The sequence below is a fragment of the Typha angustifolia genome, chromosome 13 (genome assembly GCF_048772165.1).
Source record: "Typha angustifolia cultivar Huaian chromosome 13, ASM4877216v1, whole genome shotgun sequence".
NCBI classification, from domain to species: Eukaryota; Viridiplantae; Streptophyta; class Magnoliopsida; order Poales; family Typhaceae; genus Typha; species Typha angustifolia.
The window spans coordinates 1,278,127-1,300,589 of NC_133251.1; the positions used below are offsets into that span (position 1 = coordinate 1,278,127).

Below are 22,463 nucleotides of genomic sequence, written 5' to 3' on the forward strand. Positions count from 1 at the left end.
CGGATGTCGAGGTAAAGCAAACGGTCAGCCTGACGGCATATATTGCAGCATCTCAAGAAGGAAGAAGGAAAAAAAAAATAGGGATTTATTAAAACCACCCTACGTTTTAATATTATTATATAGGTATTTATTATTCGAACCCTAAATTTTTGCTTTTGGTAGCTCAAAAACTCCTGGTCTCCCTTCCCGCGCTCGCGCCTCCACCATGCGAATCTCATGGATCTCAACCGCCTCCTCACCACCTGCACCTCCCTCCCTCTCGCCCGCGCCCTGCACGCCCTTCTCATCCTCTCCGGCCGCACCGGCGACCTCCTCCTCTCCACGAAGCTCATCAACCTCTACCCCAAACTCGGCGACCTCTGCTCGTCGGCCCTCACCTTCAATCACATTTCTTCCAAATCCGTCGTCACGTACAACTCCATGATCTCCGTCTACGTCTCCCGTGGCCTCCTCTCGGACGCCATCGGTTGCTTCCACCAACTCCGCAATGATTCCCCTCTCCTCCATCCCGACTCCTTCACGCTCCCCATCACCTTGAAAGCATGTAGAGATGTAAGTTTCGGTAAAAATATCCATTCTTTGGCGTGTAAGTTGAACTTGGTGTCTCATGTTTTCGTTTCGGCCTCATTGGTTCACATGTACTCGCGGTTTGGGTCCTTGGATTCTGCCAGGAAGATGTTTGAAGAAATGACGGAGAGGGATTTGGGCTCTTGGAACGCAATGCTCTCTGGGTTTTCTTGGAACGGGAAAGCATTGCAGGCGATTGGATTGTTTAAGGAGATGGTGGTGGAGGGAGTTTGTGGCGATAAGGTTTCGTTTTCAAGCATTCTTCCAGTTTGCACGTTGTTAGAGGATCGATTGCTGGGTGCCTCAATGCATGTTTGGGTAGTTAGACAAGGGTTGGAGTCAGATCTTTTTGTCTCGAATGCGTTGATTGATATGTATGCCAAGCTGGGTTGCTTGGAAGAAGCAAGGCGAGTGTTTGACGGGATGAGAAATAAAGATTTGGTTACTTGGAATTCAATGATTTCCGGGCTTGAGCAAGCTGGAAAAGTAAGCCTTGCTATCGAACTATTCAACAAGATGACAAGAAGTGGTTGCCAGCCTGATGTGCTGACACTTGTGAGCTTGGCGTCGGCAATAGGTCAGTGTGGAGATTATCGCAGTGGTAGGTCAGTCCATTGTTATATCATGAGAAGGGGTTGGGATATAGAGGACATCATCGCTGGAAATGCAATTGTTGATATGTATGCAAAGTTACTGAAGATTGAGGCTGCACGCAAAGTATTCGACAGGATGCCCATTAAAGACATCATTTCTTGGAATACGTTGATCACAGGCTATTCTCAAAATGGACTTGCTAATGAGGCAGCTGAGCTTTATGAGTACATGGAGAAGTGCGAGGGGATGAAACCTATTCAAGGAACTCTAGTCAGTGTTCTGCCTGCATACTCTCATCTTGGAGCCGTGCAGCAAGGGATGCGAATTCATGGGCGGTCCATCCATATCGGGTTGCAATCAGATGTCTTTGTGGCTACTTGTCTTATAGACATGTATGCAAAGTGTGGGAAGTTAACTGATGCAATGCGTTTATTTGAGCAAGTCCCTAGAGAGAGTGCAGGCCCATGGAATGCCATGATAGCTGGTCATGGAGTCCATGGACATGGCGAGAAGGCACTTAGTCTGTTCTCATTAATGCAAGAAGAGAGGATTAAGCCAGACCATGTCACTTTTGTTTCGTTATTATCTGCTTGTAGCCATGCTGGGTTGGTCGATCAAGGCCGCCATTACTTTCAGCTGATGCAGACTACCTACGGTATTGAGCCTGTCGCGAAGCATTACGCGTGCATGGTAGATTTGCTTGGTCGATCTGGTCACTTGAGCGACGCTTTCAAGTTCATTGAAAACATGCCAGTAAGGCCTGACTCAGGTGTATGGGGTGCTCTTCTTGGTGCTTGCAGGATTCATGGCAATGTCGAGATGGGCCTAATGGCTTCTAAAAATCTATTCGAAATCGACCCAGAGAACGTCGGTTACTACGTTCTGCTATCAAACATGTATGCGAAAGTGGGGAAATGGGATGGAGTTGATGAAGTGAGGTCCTTAGTCAGACATAGGAGATTGCAGAAAACTCCCGGATGGAGTTCGATCGAGGTTGACAGATCAATGAACGTTTTCTTCACAGGGAACCAGGCTCAACCCCACCCTCGACACGAAGAGATCCAGAAAGAGTTAGCAAATCTACTGGACAAAATGAAAGCCTTAGGGTATGTTCCTGACTACAGCTTTGTGCTCCAGGATGTAGAAGAGGACGAGAAGGAGCACATCTTAAACAGCCACAGTGAAAGATTAGCCATCGCATTTGGCATCATAAGCACATCGCCAGGAACTCGTATTCAGATTTATAAAAACTTAAGGGTATGTGGAGATTGCCACAATGCGACTAAGTATATATCTCAGATTACTGAGAGGGAGATCACTGTGAGAGATTCGAACCGATTCCATCATTTCAAAGGAGGGAGCTGCTCGTGTGGAGATTACTGGTGAGCTGTGTACATGATGGCATCGTTTTTTGAGGACGGTTGGAAATTGAGGAGTTGGTGGTGATTCACGTGGGCCCAACGGTCTCCTTGTTCTGGTTGCTTTTAACTTTTTGTTGCCTTTAGTAGGAGAAGACTAGTCATGGGTTTAATGCCGTTGGGGAAGGTGGTGGTGGTACCAGAGTCGATGCGCGGGTGGAACGTGACGCCAACTGCTCGACACGGGCTTGGTTGGATTTCGGTCTCTGGTCGTCGCATCCGTTGGCTGGTTGTGGGGCCAAGTGGCTCAGACATCGCCGCTCTTGTTTTGGTCTCGTCTGCCAGGAGAGTATCGATGTCAAGTTCTGAATTCTGATGGCATATAGGCATGGCACCAATATATGTGGAAAAATAATGATCTTTATAGCTTGCAGAGTTGCAGTGCAAGCACCACGACTTGGATCATCTCATTGTCTGATTCCGAAGAAGTCATTTATTTTATCATTTTTTTTTCTTGAGAAAGTGGGAGATATTCTACCTAATTTATTTTTTGTTCTACTTTTGCAGTGCTATGAGTCCTTTGATACATTTATTTTTTATTTAAAAAAAAACTATAGAATATAAGAGAATATGTAGTGATTTTAATCTTGCTAGTTGTTGCAGATGATAGAGCAAACGAATGCGCCCCATCAATTTAGAGCCTAACTTGGCTTTTCGACAAAATATATGCGGGGTATAATTATTAAGATCCTATATACTATTATTGCTCAATTTCACATTAGGATCTAAACAAATAATGTGAGTCATTTTTTTTATAAAAATTCTAACGGAATAAATATCACAACAGTTTTTAATAATTAAGATGAATAATATATTAAGAAAAATCTGTGCAAAACTGAGGAACAATTCAAGAGTCAAGGTGTAATGATCTCAGTAAGATTTTATCATTTATAGGTAAATTTTGGTAAAACAAATATAATTATTAATCTTATCCAGATAGAAGCGGAAGAAAAACACAGATGAAATGAAAACGACGTAAATGAGAGACGAACTGGAAGTACCGGTTCCACATACCAAAGTTGAGATCCACTTTACATTTAAATATTTAATACTACGAGAAATCCTTGTCTCCACGCTACGCCTTCAGGAGAGCCCTTGTCTCTTCCCCTCCCTTTACACCTACCTCTTTTCTCGAACCCAGCCATCCCCCCCCACTCGTGTGCTTCCCAACCACCTCTAGAATTGGTTCCGCGTTCGAGAAAACTCCTTCCGCATTCGTATACAACTATTTTCCAGCCCCAATTTGTGTAATTTTTTTTATTAAAGAAATTAAAAAGAGAAAAAGGAAAGAGGGAGGAGTTGAATTAACCGCCGGTGTCAATGATCGACGAGAACCGCCTTCGCGAGCTTGCTGAACCTTATGGCGATCTCGGGCGGTAATGTTACTTTCGGCCTCCTCTGCCGCCATTCCGGGCGGGAATCAAGGCCGAGGACTTCGGAAACCTCGTCGGAGCTCCACCCGGCTCGCCGAAGTGAGTCTGAGCATTGGGCTGCCATTAAGACGAGAGCGTCGTGGATCACCTGGCCGTCGACGATGGAGGCGTCGTCGAGGACTCCTGATGTCGCTGCCACGTGTACCATCTCCTCCACTTCGGGTTCGCCCCAGCCGCCGTCGCTCAGGACGGATCCGACCCGTTCCAGGTAGCTCTGAACCCAGTCCGGCATCCTCCCGATTCGGATCTCCAGGAACTGCTCGGGATGGGGCGAGAGTTGGGGAGTGCGGTTGCGGCGATCGAGGGCGGCGTCGCTCCAGAACTCTATCCAGCGAGGGATCTTGCCGGCAGCGGAGTCGAGGCTGCGGCGGGAGGCGGTGGAGGAGGGTGGCCGAGGCGGTGGGGCTGGAGCGGAGAGCTGGCGGCGCAGGAGGGGGGAATCGGATCGGAAGGCGATCTCGCGGCGGAAGAAATCCGCGATGTCGACGCCGCAGCAGGAGACGCGGGCGTCGTCGACGAGGAAGACGGGGTTCCCCGCTAGGGAGGGGAGGGCGGGAAGGTAGCAGCGGCGGAAGAGGGGGATGAGGGGAGGAGCTCGCCGGAGGGCGGCGCGGGCGCGGCTGAGGTCGGCAACGGGGTCGCCTGGACGGCGGCGTCGGCGGGCGATCTGAAGAGAGACGGCGGCGGAGGGGAGTGCGAGAGATGAGCGGAGGAGATGGAAAGGCGACCGCCAGTCGTGAAAGCCAGGGCCGGAGGGGAGGCCGAGCGAGAGAAGAGCACGGAGATCGGGAGGAAGGGGAAAGCCGAGCTCTGCCTCCACGCGGGCGAGCTCGGCGGCGGAGAGGCCCGGGAGGATGGCGATGCCGCAAGAGCGGAGGTGGGAGAGGAGCGACTCGGCGAGGGCAGAGTAGGAGTGGAGGCCACTGCGAGCTGATGAGGAGGAGGAAGAGGAGGAAAGGGAAGGTGCAGCAGCGGCCGCGCGAGTGGAGAGTCGGCGGAGCCCAGCAGAGTGTGCAGGAGGAAGCGCGGAGATCCGCCTAGCGACGTCGACCATGATGCAGGTAGGATCTAGATTTCCGGCGGTGGTGGAGCTCTAGGCTCCGACGATCTTGGGCTTTAGGAGAGTAGACGATGCGTTCCGGACAAGGAGGGGAGAAATGGGGTTGGCTCTATATATAGCTAGCGAGGAAAGAGACTGGTGGGGCCGCTTCGAGATCTCGGCGGTAATTTACTAAAACACCCATATTTTCAAAAAGAAACAGTGACTTAGATGCCTCCTGATTACCTTTATTTGAGGTGAGATGATAAGGGTGTTTTGGGCACATGCACAAATATTCTCTCGTGGAGTCGTGGGTGGCATTACTGTTGTAGTAGTGATATTATATATATATGGAAATTGGAGATGGATAAGATAGGGATTAGCGAATCTAGATTAAGGTTTAAGTTGAATTTAGAAGGCAAGGTTCCTAACTGCTAATTCTAATGATTCTTTTTCTATGTCTATGCTTAAGTAAACCTATCACTCGTTATTCGTCGTTATTACGACTTATCCTTTAATTATGCTTGAGTTTGGATTTAATTGGGTTCTAATAAGCATTAGTCTCAGAGTCTATTCTTGCAACCAAATCACCAGTACTCCACCACCACTCACCTTCAACTTAGTCCACCACGTTGTACAACTAATGGAATATATTCCTCTTATTCTTCTTTGTAGATGGATATCTCCGTACTTTTATTCGGATCGATCTCAACACTCAAAATAATTGACTCCAATATCTTGGCAAAACTTGTTCTGTCCTTGGATAAACCTAATAAAAATCAACGTAACTAATAATTGAGTTTTATTGATATATAATATAAATTATGGATTTGAATCTCATAGAAGCTAAGTTAATATTTAATAAAGTTTTTACCTGAGTGTATGCATATAATTTTGAACTCATTATCTTTTTTAAAAGTAAGTTCGTCTGTTAATCTTGCAAATTGTTATAACTTAATACCAACAAAAAATTAGTAAAAAAGAAAATTATAAACAAAGAAAATAAATAGGACGTCAATACTTTAACAAGCCTTATACAGGCTAACAAACAAGGTAATCAACCCAAAAGATATCGTAGGAAAGCGCACAAAAGATAAGACTTCCATCCTAAAATAATTTTAGTCTCTCACTTAGCCAAATATAAGCAATACCACACAAAGCATCAAGAAGCTTACGAGAAAGCGTAAACAGAAGTGATTTAGCATTCTATGGCGTAATCAGTACCATAATAGACCTAAAAAAAACAACATGCAAAACAAACTAAAAACCCTAAGAATAAAATAGGAGCTCAACTCCAAAGCAAAGCAGATTCAACCTATGACTAATACATAAAAATATAGAAAATGTAAAAGCACGTAAACATAGCCTAGCTTAGAAAACTAAGACGGTTCTAGCAATCGTTACAGCCACCGACATCCTCAAGGGTGGGGTTGGCGAAGAACATAAGTTTTGCACCAACGAGTGGTTATTATTTAGGCAAAAGAAAAGTAACAATAACGAGAAGTGACAATAGTTAAGTGTGCGAGATGAGAACCAAGGTTAAGGGAGGCAGAAAGGGGGTGCCTAGTGGAGCAGGGGATAAGTAGACGGTTATGCCAAGCAGTGAGGGTGGATGTTTGAGGTGAGGGTGCGGCTGTAGCTGTGAGCTAGGGCTGATTTGAATTCATTATAATTTGTCGTGAGAGAGCTAGATTTTATCGGGCTCGTGATCTGGATCCGATTTCACTATTTATCCGACCCAATCACAAACCCCTGTCTCCGAAGAATTGAAGTTCCCCGAGTCGGGCGAGCCTTTTTCGTATTTCGTAGTCTTCAAACACTTTTCCTCCTCCTAGATGGCCGCCGCCGATTCCATGGCAGAATCGCCGGCTATTAGAAAGCTTGGCCATCTCTTTAAGCTAACTGAGGTCTATCTATGGTGAGCTATTCCCCTTCCTCCTCCTCCTCCTCTTATCTTACCTTTTCGTTTTGTTTCTCAAAATCTTGGCGGAATTTTGTCGAACAGGGAGAACGCAACAGGAGTCAACAAAAGCTCGAAGAACTATAACCGCGATTGCTCTCCGCAAGACGAAGCTGAGGTGAGTGTACTTATTGTTCGGATTTTTTTTTTCTTTTAACCTATTTTCTCTACTTTTAACTTTTCTCTTTTGATAAAATAGCAACTCATTTTTCGTTGCTGATATTGTTTCGATTTCAAAAATATTTTTTTATTAGTTTTTAATCTGTCATAACTTGCAGGTATCTCTTGCCACTGTTGATACGAACTCGCCCAGGAAGCAAACAGTGGATGGTAAGCTTCTCTATCTTCTTTAAAGCTGCGCTCTTTGAGGAAGATAGTTACTTGTAAAAAGTTAGCTACGGAAATTCATTTAACATGATAACGCTGATAATTTGCCTAATTGCAAGCTAAATTAGTTCATCGATTCTACTGTTTAGAGGAGAAAATAAGTTGACTAGACAAAGTTATGCGTTAACTAGCTCTCTTTTTTTCTTAATCTGGATGCAAAAGTTCACAAGCTATACGTTATCCTTCGTGGATGGTATCTGTGGTGACTTAGTTTTGCCATTCCTTTTCTAAATTCTTCTTTGCACTCCAACTTTCTCAGTTTGAATCTTTAATATTGAAAAACTGTGCATCTCTTTGAGCTTTATAGGTTATTCTTATATTGAAGATTGGGAATTAGCTTGTCAGATGGATGCATTGGGGCTGCCTGTTTCCTTCAGCACAAGTAAGGAGGTAGCTTTTTTTTTTTTTTTGGTGACATATCTAACTTTATTATTATGAAGTTACTAAGACAATTTCATACTCATAGGTCCTAACCTCCATCTGTATCTTTATTGTCTACATTTGAGCTAATCTCCTTGCTCAATGCAGAAGAAGTCTATGACTACTAGTGGAAAGAAAAAAGGAATGCGCGTGAAATCTCTGTCTTCTGATAATCCAGTAGATAATGCAGCACCTACTGTTTCTAAAGTTAGTGAATGGGAAAATATTGGTCCTTCAGGAGTTTGCCATGATTACAAAAGTATACCTTTTTCCTGCAAGGCTACAGAAGGCTACAGTGAGGCCTCTATTTGCAAAGTTAAAGAGGTACCTGAACAACTTAGTCTGTATGGTCAAGGAGAAGAGTGCGTTCAAGACTATATCTGCTCTCAAACAAATGCTGCAGAAGCGAAAGTGCTTAACCTTAGTGAGGTTGTCAACGTTCAACTATGTGATGAAATGATTGAAGAAACAAGATCTGATTATGTTGTTCGAGAAACTAAGTGTAGTGATATTGCTTCCCAATCAAATGCTGAGTTCATGGAGAATGATTTTCTTGGAAATGAAATTAAAGGTACCATTTGTGAACCTTGTCAGGAGGGACAATCATATAAAAAGGATGATGAGAAAAGGTACCAAGGATTTTCATCAATATCATGTGATGCTACCAGCGGAAATTGTGGGTCTATTGACATTCAAACTCTAAAACCTAGTATAAGCTCAGTGGAGTTGTCTCTGAGTGATCATGGTGTTCAAAATTCTGATAACAGTATACATTTTGAATATGGTGACTGGAGAGTAATTTGGGATGCTTTTTACATGAGAAATTATTTTTACAATGTCAAAACACAGGAATCTACCTGGTGCCCTCCTTCAGGCTTGGAGGACTTTGCATTCTCTTCCAGCACATATGCAGATATTGAAGAGGGTGCACATGGATTACAAGATACCAGCTACTCATTTCAGGAGAATAAAAATGATGACTATATCAATCAGACATTAAAAGATATATCATCCAAAATGCATAATGCCATTGAAAAGGAAGTGTCTGGTAAGCTAGTTTTATTTCAACTCAAATCTTTCAGATTTTAGCTTTCATGCATTAGTTCATATATGAAACACTAGCTGCAGCTTTCTCTTCATGTTAATTATTTGATAGCATGTATATCATAATTTTTATTTGAATTCACTGCTTTCATATGATGATTTTATGTTCTGCAGATGCTTGGAAAATAATGAGATTCTATTCTATGCTTCTTTTTCCTTTTTGTAATAGAAGAGCTGGACATCAGGAAAAATCTTGATAAACAGGAACAGAATGTTGTTTGTCAAGAGACATTCAATGTGCCTGATTTTTCACTTGAAAACCTGACAAACAGAAGGTATGTAGAAAAAAAACTTAAAGTTCAAAAAAATTTCATTAAAAGGTTTCTTTACTTCCATTATACTTTTGTCTTGGCAAATGTTTGTTTCCTTGGCAGTACGAGATTTACAATAGATGAAATACGATCCAATGAAAATATAGAAAATCAGGTCTCTACGACTGATGGACTAGACAGTTATTATGGAATTGCTACAACAAAAAAGAAGAAGAGAGTAAGAAGACTCCAATCACGTAAGACTAATATAAGGATGGCTAAACTTTCATTTGTTTTTCCATTTCTATTGATCTGCTTTTTTCTGAGTATGAGTTATTTGTCAGATAGAAGCAAATCCAAATTAGGTTGTCAAGCTTTCTGCTTCTGCTTATTCATTGACACTTTTTCATATTCATTTTGTTCTTCAGTTGTACAATGAAGATAGTTGTAAAATAGTTAATTTTCTTATTTTGCTTTTTGTTAGATCAACTTAATTGTTGCAATAAATATACTGCAGGTAAATGCAGGATTGCTGTGTAAGATTGTTAGTTTATGTAGATATGCTTGCATCACTTTGGGTTCTTTTCTAACAGCTATGTTAGTGACAAGATCCTCACTTGTAGGCAAGTTCAAAGTATGTTTATTTTTTAATGCCTACTGCAGTTGTAAAGTATTGAAGAGCAGACTGAATTATGTTGATGATATATCATCAAGGCATAAGTACACATATTGTGGTACTTCTATAATCTCAACTTGTAATATCTTGGTACTATATGACATAGACTGAATTTTTTTTCTTCATATAGTGTGTAACTAATTGATAGTGGATTCTTTATCTTGCAATATCACAAATTTGGAGGAAAAGTCCTACAAGAATATTAAGTTGAAACGCAAATACTAGTGAGCATTAGGTGCTATGGTGCAGCAAATTTAGAGCATCTGAGAGTCTTGGCTGATCAAACTCAACCAACACTGCCTTTTGATTAGTTTGACTGAAGTAGGTAAAATAGCTGCAGCTGAGGGAGTTATTGTAAACAGCAACAACAGAACTCAATATACTTAAACACTTCAGAGTGTGCATTGTCTTTTTTAAATTAATTTTCTTATTAAATTCTCATATATGTCCTTTTCTAATTCTTATGCAATTTATGTACCCTTGCTACTTATGAACATCATCTCTTTTCCCTAAATTTGTTTTCTCTTGCAGATCATACATTACAAGGAGTAATTGAAGGCCTCTCCGCTGATATCATTAAGTACTGGAGTCAGAGGTACTTACTTTTTTCTCATTTTGATAAGGGTATAAAGATGGATGAAGAAGGGTGGTTTTCTGTCACACCAGAGCCCATTGCAAGACATCATGCATCCCGTTGTGGTAGTGGCACCATCATTGATTGTTTCACAGGAGTTGGTGGAAACGCCATCCAGTTTGCTATGAAGTGCGTAAGTGTTTCCTTGTTTTTAAATAATCCAACAGCCATGGTATTATTTAATTGATCTTTGTAACCGACCATACATATGGGATTTGCTTTCATTGTTTACCTTTCATCAGCTTTAGCTACTTGGTTAGTTAACATGAGATCTGTGAGAACACAATGAAGAATCTGTCTAATCATCAACCAGTTCTCTCAATTCTTTGGAGAAAGGGATGTATTTGAAGCTTGGATATGTATAATTCTTAGCATATTTAATGAAACTTACTGAAACATGATATACTTGTTTTCTTTGAGAATGAAATCATATTACTGTTTTTCTGAGGAAAAGGCCGTAACTTGTACCTGATTTTTCAAGAATAGACCAACAAATCTTGATCCATATCAGTTAATCTGTTCTTGAAAACTTTATGCAGGACCTGGTTTTTGTAGGTGATACCATTTTATAACATTTCTGATAATTAAATTATGTAACTTATGGCAAAATTTCAGTTTCCAGCTTTATGCCTCAATCAGAAGGGAATTTTAATCCCCTATCTGATTTCAGAAAATTGTTGTATTTCAGGAGCAATCATGTCATCGCTATAGACATTGATCCCCAAAAAGTTGATTATGCTCAACACAATGCAGCTATTTATGGAGTTGCCAACCAGATAGATTTCATTGTAGGTGATTTCTTTCAGATGGCCCCTTGCTTGAAGGTAATACTGTCCCTTTTTAACATGCTTTCTAACATGATCTGAAGATATTCTTTTCTATAGAATATGAATTTAACTCTTTGCGTTGGTAGTTGGGTTATTCTAGGTAGATGTCTGTATTTACTTTAACTTAATGAATCTTCATTCTCTATCGCTTGCAAGAAAGTTGAATCCATGAGCTCCATTTGCATCTTTCTCTGATAAAATGCCTGAAAGTTCTTACATTATTGGTTTTTTCTCTTTCAATAATGCAGAATTAGCTTCATAAATGCTTAAACTATATCCATCAAGTATTCAAATATTAATTAACATCAGGCCAACTAGTATTGTTAGGTGCTAGATCATTCTCTCTGAAAGTTAAGAAGCCAGAGGGAAAACATATGAGCTGCCCGAAATATTATATATGCCATTTAAAACTTAAATGTTTTACATATTTGCCTTTTTGAAGGTTATCAAAAGAACCACTGTGTTAACCTTTACTCTGTCATCTTCTTATAATAATAGATAACACAAAGATAAGATCAGACGTTAATGCTTTAGAACAAGTTCAAAACCATGAGAGCATACTTGGAGAGCCATCAATCTTTTGGGAGCCTGCTGATTTCCATCGTCATTTCTCTTTTGGCATTCTTTGTCCTTTTGGTACAAGTGTTAACAGTCAGAAGGAAGCAATATAACACCGAATAGACATCTGACATGCTATATGGTAATAACTATATGTGTATGTTGATTACTGCAGGGAGAAACTGCTTTCATGTCACCTCCTTGGGGAGGTCCTGACTATGCTAAAGTGGAAATTTATGATATCAGCACCATGCTTAAGCCTCGTGATGGGTAGATCCTTTCTTTGTGCTTGTTCCTGCAGATGTTATATTTAGAAAGCTGGGGTTTGCTTATATTTTTTTTTCTTTTTTGTTAGATATTTCCTTTTCAAACTCTCGAGAATGATTGCTTCAAGACTAGTGATGTTTCTCCCTCGAAATGTTAATCTAAACCAATTGGCAGAGCTGGCTTTATCAGTTGAGCCTCCCTGGTCGCTTGAGGTATTCTATTTTGCTAGCTTTTCTTAATTTTAATTAAGAAGTTAAAAGGATATATTTATCCTCCCTTTCTCCTTCTCCAATTGAGGAATCACTCAAAGTATATTCACTTAGTTTTTTTTTTCCTTTCTGTGAGAAGCTAATATCTCATGACGAATCTTTTGGTTGTAGGTTGAGAAGAACTTTCTGAACGGCAAGTTGAAAGCAATTACCGCATATTTTGAAATGCAGTAACATAGAGATTCTGTGGAAATTACTCCCTCCCTGAATGATGTTCACAAAGTTAAAAGGACATGCTATTGTCTCACTTGATCAAATTTAGTGTACCAGGGTGACTTTGATGAGGAATCAAATGCCATGGTGCTTTTAATGTATCTTCCCATCTGCATTGTAAAATATCTTATTTGTGAGTGCTCATTTTAGGATTCTCCATATATATACCATGTATCACATTAATATTAAGAATGTATTCGCTTTGACCCTTTCTTTGTTCAGAAACGTCTGTCATCAATATGGACAATAATACCTTGAGAATCCTTCAATTTGATACCTGTTCTCGTGCTTGTCAAGCCATTTCCAAATTTCCCTCTGAAATTTTATACGGGTGAGCTACATAATTTTCCTACATCAAATTTTTTTTTTTTTTTTTTGAAATCAATGTATATGAATCATGTCCTAGAGCAAAATGCTCCATCCAAAAACGAGCTGGAGGAAAGCTGCGTGCAACCTTAAACTCATTTCTAAAGAGCTATTAATGACAAATCCAGCCCTATCTTGATGCAATGGATAAATGTTCTTTTGTCACATCAAGTGGCGCCATCCTAGAGTCAAAATATATCGAACAAGTAATTAATAGAAGTAGAGTTTTGCCAACCAAGGTTCAAGCCTTATTCGAATAATGAAGAAAATGCTGAGATCCTATTTGCTATGCAGAAACGCAGAGAATATAGCTTGTTCCTTGCAGCAACATGACATACAAAAGTGGCACAGGGTTTAATCATGCCATGAGAATGGAATGGCACGGGTGGCTGACGCCAAAAGTAAGCCTCCGCGTGTAGAGAAAACAAAATAAGTACCGAGTCTCAATTTACAATATTATCACCCGATTGTCCACCTGCAAGTTCTTCCATCTTTGTCTGCATCTTATACTGCAGCATCGTAGGAGCACATTCCAGAGGTGTTTCCCCTGAACAAGAAACGGGTGATATTAGCAACATAAGTTTCTGACATGGCATAGAGATGCAAGCAATTACTTCCGCCCGTCTACTTAGATAGTGTAATCATCTTCAATATCGAACATTGTCTATAATAACTCCCTTTCATAGGAATGCCACTTTTTTGACAGATTCCCTAATATCAACTGAAAGGCATCTTCAGAATCACACTTCATCTAATGGTTTGAGGACAGTCACAAATTATCTGTGACCAGAGGGTATTTAATGAACAAGAATCATTATCTATACTAAGTGTTCCCCTTTGAAACAGTTAATCGTGTTACTCAGTCAATACTGTCAAAGAACTTCCTGAAGAAACATTCTAGAAAGAGAGAGAAATATACACTCCTGAATTAGTTAAAGATGAAAATGAAATAATTTAGAGGACAGCAGGTTTTCAGTTGTAAGTGATGAGAAAAGGCAATAGTAGAAGAATTTATTTTTTTTCATTTTCTGGCACATGGCACACATGCTAACAATGAGGAAGATGAAATGAGATGAAGAGTCAGACTCAAAGCATGGATAGGCTGAAAATAGTTCATAATTATATTTGGTTTCCCATGGCATGCAAGATATTTATCTGGGAAAACATAGGACTTCTTTCTAATTTGGCGAGAATGCCATAAAAGAAGAGGCTGCCAAAGTGGAGTCAAAAATTGAGAAAATTAGAAAACTGTCTGAAAGCAAGGGGATACTCTTTCCCATAATTGATGCAGATTCACAGATACACATATTTGACAGAGTTTTAGAGGGAATCCTTCTATAATGACAATGGATTAGCCTAAGCAATGGAAAATCTCTAACCTTGTGCATTCTTGCGTTCCAGACTTGCTCCACTGTCCATAAGAATTAGGGCTATCTCAGTCTGGTTAAAAAGTGCAGCCTGCAATAATTGGTAGAAGGATCTCTATTAGACAACCGAACCAAAGATTCACAGGAAAAAGCCAAGAGAACTGAGAGAGAGGTGGCATAATTCAGATAGACTCATAAATTAAATTCAAGTTCTGAGTAGTTTCGTGACGCTAATATGGCACATTTGATCAATGCTGTGTTGAAAAGATTGCTAATAGTTAAATAGAAGAAATGTACAAGCACATATATTGGCATGAATGGAGATATCAAGTTTCCGAATTTCACAACCAAGTGAAATCACAGTGACATCCTCAAAATGCTCAATCATGTCTTTTATTTATTTTATTACCTTACAACAAAGAAACATCTAAACATAAATACCAATATATAACAAAACAGGTCCATTAGATGCCGTGTCACATATTACTATGTTACTTAAAAGCAATTGATCCGTGCAAGGAAGCAAGATAAGATTTTCAAACTTCAGATTTGTTATTTACTTATTCTTCAACAAATTGTCAATAGAATAAAAGCATATTCAGGATCAGTGGAGGTTATTCACATTAATGAATTACTTTACAAAATGATTGGATATTATGATCTTCTCAAATCGCCTATGTTATTCTATTTCAAAGGTTAAGAGTGCAATTAAATATCTCTGCATAACAAAAGTATCTCCTGGGTTCTAAGTTTCTTGTCAAAATGCCTTTAAGATGTGAACTACTTCAATAACTGATTCTAATTTCTAATAGAATGCAGCACATCCAACTGATCAATACATGCATATATTATGATCAAACGACAAAAAATATCACAATAAGACACATACCAAATGCAGTAAAGTCGACCCTTGCCTATCACAATAGTTTGCATCCACCCCCTGTCCAACAATGGAAGTGAGGTTATGATCAATGATGAAATGAAACAGACAGACAGAAACACAGATAAAATAGATACCTCACTAAGAAGTTTCCTAACAGCTGTAACATCACTTTTCTTAATAGCTTCTCTTAAACCCTGAAAAGTAAAGTGAAACTCACTTAAAGAAACCCTCCCTTACAAACATGTTAAATCCAAATGACAGTGGAGCATGAAAAAACAACATGAAATCTATTGGCTAATTTGATAACGTTGATACCTCACCGCTGACATCATAATCTGCAGAACCTTGAACCAAGCTGGGATTGCTTGTCTGACCAATATTTATAAATGAGCTGCAAAGACATCACAGAAAAGTTTACCAGGAAAAGCTTTGAATGTCCATATAGACACATCATCTTTTTCACAATCCAATTCCTATGCAGCAAATTCTATAAGAATATTACTAGGGAAAACATGGCTAGCAGCAATTCCAGATGGATGAGAAGAAAAATGCCTAAATGTGGCAATTATAATAATAACTGCCTAGAGTTTAGCTCTTCAAGGCACAGGATGACATGGTGATAACTAGATTAATGTTGGTATAGATAACATCAAAACTTTCATAAGGGAAAGCAAGGGAATGGACTTTGAAATAACCCTGAATTGCTGGTTGAAGAAGATGCAGCCTTCTTTGTACTAGATTCACCCAATTGTTGGGTGCTGATAACCTTCTTTGGTCTTTGGTTGGACTGCCCACTGGAGAAACTGGTACTCTGGGTCTCAGCATATGAGCATCAGGAGGATGGAAACATCAGATACAAGTTCTGCATAAACATTTTATCAGGAAAAAAGTTCTACTGGAACTGAACAATTGTCTACCTGTATGGGAGGAGGTTCTGGTTTTGGAGCTTCACATATGCACAAGGGCATTCCGCACTTGCACTCAGGAATGCCCACACTATTATCTCCTGAAGTTTGTGCAGGCAGTGAAACATTATCCTTACCCAATTTTAAACTTGAAAAGGTATCCGTTGCAGAAGCCACAGTATTTGAGAAAGGTTCCTTATCAGCACTAAAATATCATAAAAAAAAAAAACCAATTAAATGTTACATAATGGCAAAGTGCATGTAACATTAGCTGCTTCAAATCAACAAAAAAGGCAATACTATATATACATACATGCAGGTATTGGTGCCAGCACACACACAGATCACATATACATGAAAGTTAGAGGTAGAAAGAAATTATTTATCCTCCTTGTAGAATTGACGCATCATAGCATCAACTCAACCGATGCAAAATCAATGATAGGCCTTTCAGACTAGTGATTCACAAAGCTGGTTAATATTTCATGTATTAATATAGCATAAAGAAAGAAATATGCAATTGACTGTCTACTCATAGTTGATACAATAAACTACAACAGTTATTTAAAATAGATGACATAACATTTAAATCAATGACGAAAAGCAATATTCATCTAGGTATTGCGGAGCGCATCCAAGCAAGCGTAACTGATTTACATGTTTGTCCACCTCTTATGCCAAAACGGAGCATGACTTCATTGAAACTGTCCATGCTTACTTGATTCCTAAGTTCTAAATAATGGCACAAAGCCTAACGAATAACTCCAGAAAACTGAATTTATGCATAAAATTATGATACAATTAATTTTCACTTTTCAGATCACAAATGTTTCATGTTGTAAAGAGAAAATATAAGAGGAAGGACAAAATTACATATGACAATACAACATGATGACTCTGCACAAGATAATGAAACAAAGACTAAAAAGCTTTACCATGTTTCCCAAGTTAGAGAACTACATCTGTCATTCATCTAATATTCTAATATCATCAAAGGATATAAGTTGTGATATATCTACAATAAAGAAAACTAAGAAACACTACCGAGAAGGATTGTTGAAACACTCATAGCAGACTCTGACATTTGAATAAATGCCGTATTGTGGTAAAGCCTGAAAATTTAACCAACAATTTCAGTAGCAACAATGTGATTGCAAACTTAAAATGGTTCTTTTCAGAAAAAGAATGAACCAATCAGTCTATAAGAAATAGTGATAGGATGTCTACCATGTGGTATGACGAATGCTCACTGCACAATGTTCTCCCACAACATCGGCAATGATGCTGCAGAAGAAAATTACGAAAATAAGCAACATATTGAGACAAGCAAAGTTGAAATGGTTTTATTCAGTAAAATACATAACACAAAACAACCAAACATGAGTTCTTCTAGAACTTCCATAGAGCAGTGAAAGTGAGCTGTTATTATTATATTATACACTATAAGGTAGGTTAAAAATAAAAAATTCTGCAAGCAAATAGTGCTGGCTGGAGGTGTATCGGTTAACATTATTTACATAAAAGTTATGACTCTCTGGTAGATTATTCCTTCAGCAACCACAAGTTGTAAAGGAAATGAATGTGTATAGTGTCAAAGTGAAGAGCACTAGGTTTGGAAATGAAATATATAGCTACATGTATACTGAATTAAACTTTGACCAAGTCTAGAGAGTAAAAAGAAAATAAAAAGAAGAAAATACCCAGCTAAATTGAGTGAAAATCCAGACAAGAAAATTTTAGCTTAATGAAGTCTTTCCTCTCACCAAAATCATAGGCAACTGGGCAATATCCGCCATTTATTCAGAGCCCATTTCTCTTTCTCCATGAAAGTGGAAAACAACAGATAAAATAGCATTGAAAAATTACCCTTCTTTTTTAGCTCTTGTCATATACGCATTTTGTTATTTCTCCTCTTGTTTGCTCCTCCAAAATCCAAACCCTCAAAAATTTCTTTCTTCCTTTACCATCCTATACATCTCTATCCTATAATCCCAAGATTTGTCGAGGACCATTACTAACGTCCACCACATTCTTAAAATTTCCTCTTCAAAATCAGAAATTGAGCACATCGTCAACTGCTACTACAACAGTTCCAAAATTGGGGCTTCGCGAGATCACACGGACCCCCATCCGATTGAGAAATCAAATCAAATTTCAATCAGAGGAATCACTGCATCCAACTAAATCTGGAGTCGAAGTCTCCGATCGGACTATTATAACTTCTCCACTACCAATTTGGGAGGAATCGGATCGGTTCCGAGATAGGAAGAACGGAGTGGAGACGTACCCGTCGGCGGAAAGTGGTGAAGCTACAGTGGCATACGTCGCATCGAGATGCTTCCTGGAAGATGGGTGGGTTCTCCGACATAATCGCTTCTTCTTCCCCTCCTTTCCCCCACGCGATCTAGAAGCAGGAGAGAGAAGAAATAGAGGGGATTCGGAACGACGACGGAGAAAAGTGAACTTGGAAATACTAATGTTCCGGGGTGAAAAATGTAAATTACCTTTTTGCTCGTATTTCCGGATAAGATAAGAGGTGCAAACGAGCCGAGCCCGAGTGAGCCAGAGCTAACTTAGGCTCGGCTCGAAATGAATTTTGAGCTGTGTTGTTTAGGCTTGGTTCAGCTCAAGTCAAGCCAAGCTTAGCCAAGCTCGAGCTTGATCAGAGGATGAGAAGGTGGAGATTGCGTCGACAGTGAGGAGGAGTAAAAGGAGGAAGCCAATGAAGAAGAGAAGGCACCTGCTTGCCGATAGAGAAGGCCAAAGGAGATGGTCAATAATGGAGGAGTTTGACAAAGGGGAGGCTGACAAAGTAGGAGGTAGCCGAAAGAGGCCTAAGGAGATGGTCGATAGAGGAAGAAGAGAACGACGAAGAGGAAGTGGTTGTGGCTTATCAATTGAGGCCGATGAAGAGGATGAGATCGGACGGGTGAGGGCAGGGGTAATGAGTGAACATGAGGAGTGGTGAGGGTGACGAGAAAGTATTGACTAGGAAGGAGAATAAACGAGTCTGTCGAGCTAAGTCTGAACAAGCCGACTTGGGTTTAGGCTCAACTTGAAATTCAAACTGAGTCTCAATTTTGAGCTTAGGCTTGACTAAGCTTGAACCAAGGCGAGCCAAGTCCGAGCTGCTCATTTATTTTGACACCCCTATTTTCCAGTACAATCAAATGCAATTTATTATTTATATCCCTGTCTCCGATATTAAACTAGGTCATGGTGGCCACTCAGGTCTATAAATTGGCGCCGTAGTACCTCATGGTGCTAGCTCTCTAATAAGATTTACCTGAAAATTTTGGCAACAACTAGTATTAGGTGTTTTTTTTGTTTGCAAAAAATTTCATAGTTTCCAACACAAAGTTGTTCTAGACGAATTTTTGACCAAACTAGTCCTGTTCAAATTTATTTTTACTGAAGTAAACTATTTCTCAAACTTATTACCAAAAGGAGTTTAATTTACTATAGTCATAATAAAAACACTGAGTTAATTAGCATTTTATCTCCAAGTAAAAATATTAATTAGTTTAGCGTTTTTATCTTGTCCTAAAACGCTGATTAGTTTATCGTTTTATATGTATAAATTATCTTAACTTAATCTTTCGGCAGTTAAGGAAAAAAAATTATCTAAGAAAAAAAAATATTGAACTGATTAGTATTTTTAAAAATACTAATTAGTTTAATATTTTTATTATGATTACAATAAATTAGATCTTTATTTGTGATAAATTTGAGAGATAAACTCGGTAAAAAAATAAAAAAGAGGGCTAGGTCGGTCAAAATCTCCTTTTCAGACTACCAAAATTCAAAGAGAAACTGTATACATTAACTTGTAAAAATAGGAATGAAGCTATATATAATGTCTCCCAGGTAGCTTCAGAATGACAAGTTGTAATACATTATTTGTCTCTGTTAGGTGGACATGAAATTGTGAAGAATAAAAGAACAAATCTTTTATGCATGAAACTGGAAAGCGGAAACCAGCGGCTGATAGCATACTAAGACAATACAAAAGACCCAAGAAAGGAAAACAAAGGAGGACCAAGTTGATATCATTGGATGTTGGGATACGGAAGTCTAAGTCCGGAATAGGAGATGAAGGTTATAGAAAAATTAAAAGCAAGGAATAAACCAGAGGAGATCTCAGAAATCCACGTCCACCAATGATGGGCTGCCAAGTACAAACTGCAAAAAAGATCCCAGCAGCCTTCCTGCAGAAGATCTCTTTCTGTCGTGGCCAAGTCGAAGTAGTATCTAGTGTTCGGTAACGTCGTCGTCCATCTAATTCCATTCCTTGCTTTCCATCTCCATATTTACAATCCTTCGGACTTCTCCTACTCGGAATCCAATGCCTTTCCCATCGCTCCAAACTTTTTAGTATTCCATCCATCGCTTGTTATTTAAACGACAACGGAGCCCAAAACAAAGCTTAACCTTAAGCCCAGCCAAGATGGGAAGTATTCAACGTCGTCATCCTCTGCTATTCTACCTCCTTATCCTCTCCCCAGTAGTAGTAGTAGTACAAGGGCTGGGATGCAACTGGGGAACTCGTTCGACTCACCCTCTACCCCCGGATATAACTGTGAGACTTCTCCGAGACAATGGATTCGACAAGGTGAAGCTCTTCGAGGCCGAGCCGGGCCCACTGAAGGCGCTGGGGAGGTCGGGGATTCAGGTGATGATCGGAATACCGAACGAGTTCTTGGCCTCTCTGGCCGGAAGCGTAGGCGCTGCAGAGCAATGGGTGATGCAGAATGTGTCGAATTATATCTCAAAGTTTGGCGTCGACGTAAGGTAAGTCTTAATTATCAAATGGTGCTACTCTAGAGGTTAATAATAATAATAATAATAATAATGGTATTATATATATATATAGGTATGTGGCAGTTGGAAATGAGCCGTTTTTAAAGACATATAAAGGCATGTTTCAACAAACGACCTTTCCCGCCCTCCAAAACATTCAAGCTGCACTGATCAAGGCCGGGCTCGGCCGTCAAGTGAAGGTCACAATCCCCCTGAACGCCGACGTATACGAGTCGTCGAACGGTCTCCCGTCGGGCGGTGAATTCCGGGCTGACATCCACGATCTCATGATCGACATCGTCAGCTTCATCCAAAACAATGGCGCCCCGCTTGCGTTCAACATCTACCCCTTTCTTAGCCTCTACGCCGATCCGCACTTCCCGATCGACTTCGCCTTCTTCTCCGGCACCCCTAACCCCCTCGTCGACGGTCCCCTCACCTACACCAACGTCTTCGAAGCTAATTACGACACCCTCATTTGGGCCCTCGAGAAGAACGGCTTCGGGTCGATGCCGGTCATCGTCGGGGAGATCGGCTGGCCGACGGACGGCGACCCGAATGCTAATCTAAACTACGCGCGTCAATTCAACCAGGGGTTGATCAACAGAGTGATCGAAGGAAAAGGTACGGGTAAAAAGCTTAAACTGTTATATAACCATCGTAATTACCTATAACCTCTTATCGTGTTAACTCTTCGTAGGTACGCCGAAGCGGTCCACGGCCCCGGATATCTACATCTTCGCGCTGCTCGACGAGGACGCGAAGAGCGTCCTACCGGGCAATTTCGAGCGGCACTGGGGCATCTTCTACTACGACGGCACGGCAAAGTACAACCTAACCTTAGGCAACGGCCAAGAGTTGGCCAACGCCAAGGGAGTCAAGTACTTAGAGAAGCAATGGTGTGTCTTAGCACCAGAGGCAAGCATCACATCCCCGGACATCACCGGAAGTGTCAACTACGCGTGCACGTATGCAGATTGCACGAGTCTTGGGTACGGCTCGACGTGCAGTGCACTAGATGCAAGGAGTAACATATCATACGCGTTCAACCAGTTCTATCAGACGGCAGATCAACAAAAGGGAACGTGTACGTTCTCCAATTTGTCGGTGATCACGAAGACGGATCCGTCGCAGGGGACTTGTAAGTTTGAGATCATGATCGACGTCGGAAAGCATGAATTGGCGGGGCAGCCAGCCCGCAACAGCGCTGTCGCCGGCGCTGGGCTGAGAACTTGGGGGAGAATTTGGGTAGCTTTGGTGTGTGGCTGGGTTCTTGGTGCTCTGTTGGGTAGCTTTAGAGCGTTTTGAAGATATCAAAATATGGCAGCATATTTAGGGATGCTTGCTTGCCATGTAAGAATGGAGAGCTTCAAGACATTCTTTGGTTTCGTATATATTTAATTCATCTAATATTGAATTTATATTGCTAAATGGGAAATTAATCTTCATTTTAAATGTACAGTTGCCATATTGTACCTGGCCCTACATAATTACTCTGAGAACCACTTCAAATTATTTTGGACAA

General features: G+C 40.4%; 5 protein-coding genes across 12 annotated transcripts; 3 read left to right on the forward strand and 2 right to left on the reverse strand.

Annotated features, from left to right (window-relative positions):
- Positions 1 to 8: 8 nt before the first annotated feature.
- On the forward strand, positions 9 to 3,120 carry LOC140775001 (pentatricopeptide repeat-containing protein At4g33990). 2 transcript variants are annotated; one of them, XM_073118211.1, is made up of 2 exons: positions 414 to 552; positions 672 to 3,120. In XM_073118211.1, coding segments are annotated over exons 1-2 (1,878 nt in total). In that variant the 5' UTR covers positions 414 to 550; the 3' UTR covers positions 2,548 to 3,120. The 2 variants fall into 2 exon arrangements, with proteins under 2 accessions (XP_072974311.1, XP_072974312.1); XM_073118210.1 differs by having other exon boundaries at positions 9 to 3,120.
- Positions 3,121 to 3,449: 329 nt separating this feature from the next.
- On the reverse strand, positions 3,450 to 5,422 carry LOC140773986 (uncharacterized). Its single transcript, XM_073116794.1, has one exon. The coding sequence runs from the start codon at positions 5,064 to 5,066 to the stop codon at positions 3,897 to 3,899; it is 1,170 nt and encodes a 389-aa protein (XP_072972895.1). The 5' UTR covers positions 5,067 to 5,422; the 3' UTR covers positions 3,450 to 3,896.
- A 1,283-nt stretch (positions 5,423 to 6,705) lies between these two features.
- Positions 6,706 to 12,825, forward strand: LOC140774864 (uncharacterized). 7 transcript variants are annotated; one of them, XM_073118023.1, is made up of 12 exons: positions 6,724 to 6,969; positions 7,057 to 7,129; positions 7,290 to 7,341; positions 7,706 to 7,788; positions 7,927 to 8,866; positions 9,095 to 9,197; positions 9,297 to 9,430; positions 10,381 to 10,612; positions 11,172 to 11,307; positions 12,044 to 12,138; positions 12,224 to 12,347; positions 12,516 to 12,825. In XM_073118023.1, the coding sequence occupies exons 1-12, from the start codon at positions 6,887 to 6,889 to the stop codon at positions 12,576 to 12,578; spliced, it is 2,118 nt and encodes a 705-aa protein (XP_072974124.1). In that variant the 5' UTR covers positions 6,724 to 6,886; the 3' UTR covers positions 12,579 to 12,825. The 7 variants fall into 7 exon arrangements, 6 of the variants coding, with proteins under 6 accessions (XP_072974122.1, XP_072974121.1, XP_072974124.1 ...); XM_073118022.1 differs by having other exon boundaries at positions 6,726 to 6,969; positions 9,092 to 9,197; XM_073118021.1 differs by having other exon boundaries at positions 6,720 to 6,969; positions 9,095 to 9,430.
- A 457-nt stretch (positions 12,826 to 13,282) lies between these two features.
- On the reverse strand, positions 13,283 to 18,608 carry LOC140774458 (uncharacterized). Its single transcript, XM_073117465.1, has 10 exons — positions 18,426 to 18,608; positions 17,366 to 17,422; positions 17,183 to 17,250; positions 16,151 to 16,343; positions 15,929 to 16,044; positions 15,549 to 15,624; positions 15,368 to 15,427; positions 15,240 to 15,290; positions 14,363 to 14,441; positions 13,283 to 13,530 (listed from the first exon to the last, which is right to left on the reverse strand). The coding sequence occupies exons 1-10, from the start codon at positions 18,504 to 18,506 to the stop codon at positions 13,427 to 13,429; spliced, it is 885 nt and encodes a 294-aa protein (XP_072973566.1). The 5' UTR covers positions 18,507 to 18,608; the 3' UTR covers positions 13,283 to 13,426.
- A 1,977-nt stretch (positions 18,609 to 20,585) lies between these two features.
- LOC140774513 (glucan endo-1,3-beta-glucosidase 5-like) lies at positions 20,586 to 22,276 on the forward strand. The gene is made up of 3 exons (XM_073117534.1): positions 20,586 to 20,929; positions 21,012 to 21,562; positions 21,639 to 22,276. The coding sequence occupies exons 1-3, from the start codon at positions 20,586 to 20,588 to the stop codon at positions 22,244 to 22,246; spliced, it is 1,503 nt and encodes a 500-aa protein (XP_072973635.1). The 3' UTR covers positions 22,247 to 22,276.
- The last annotated feature ends 187 nt before the right edge of the window (positions 22,277 to 22,463 follow it).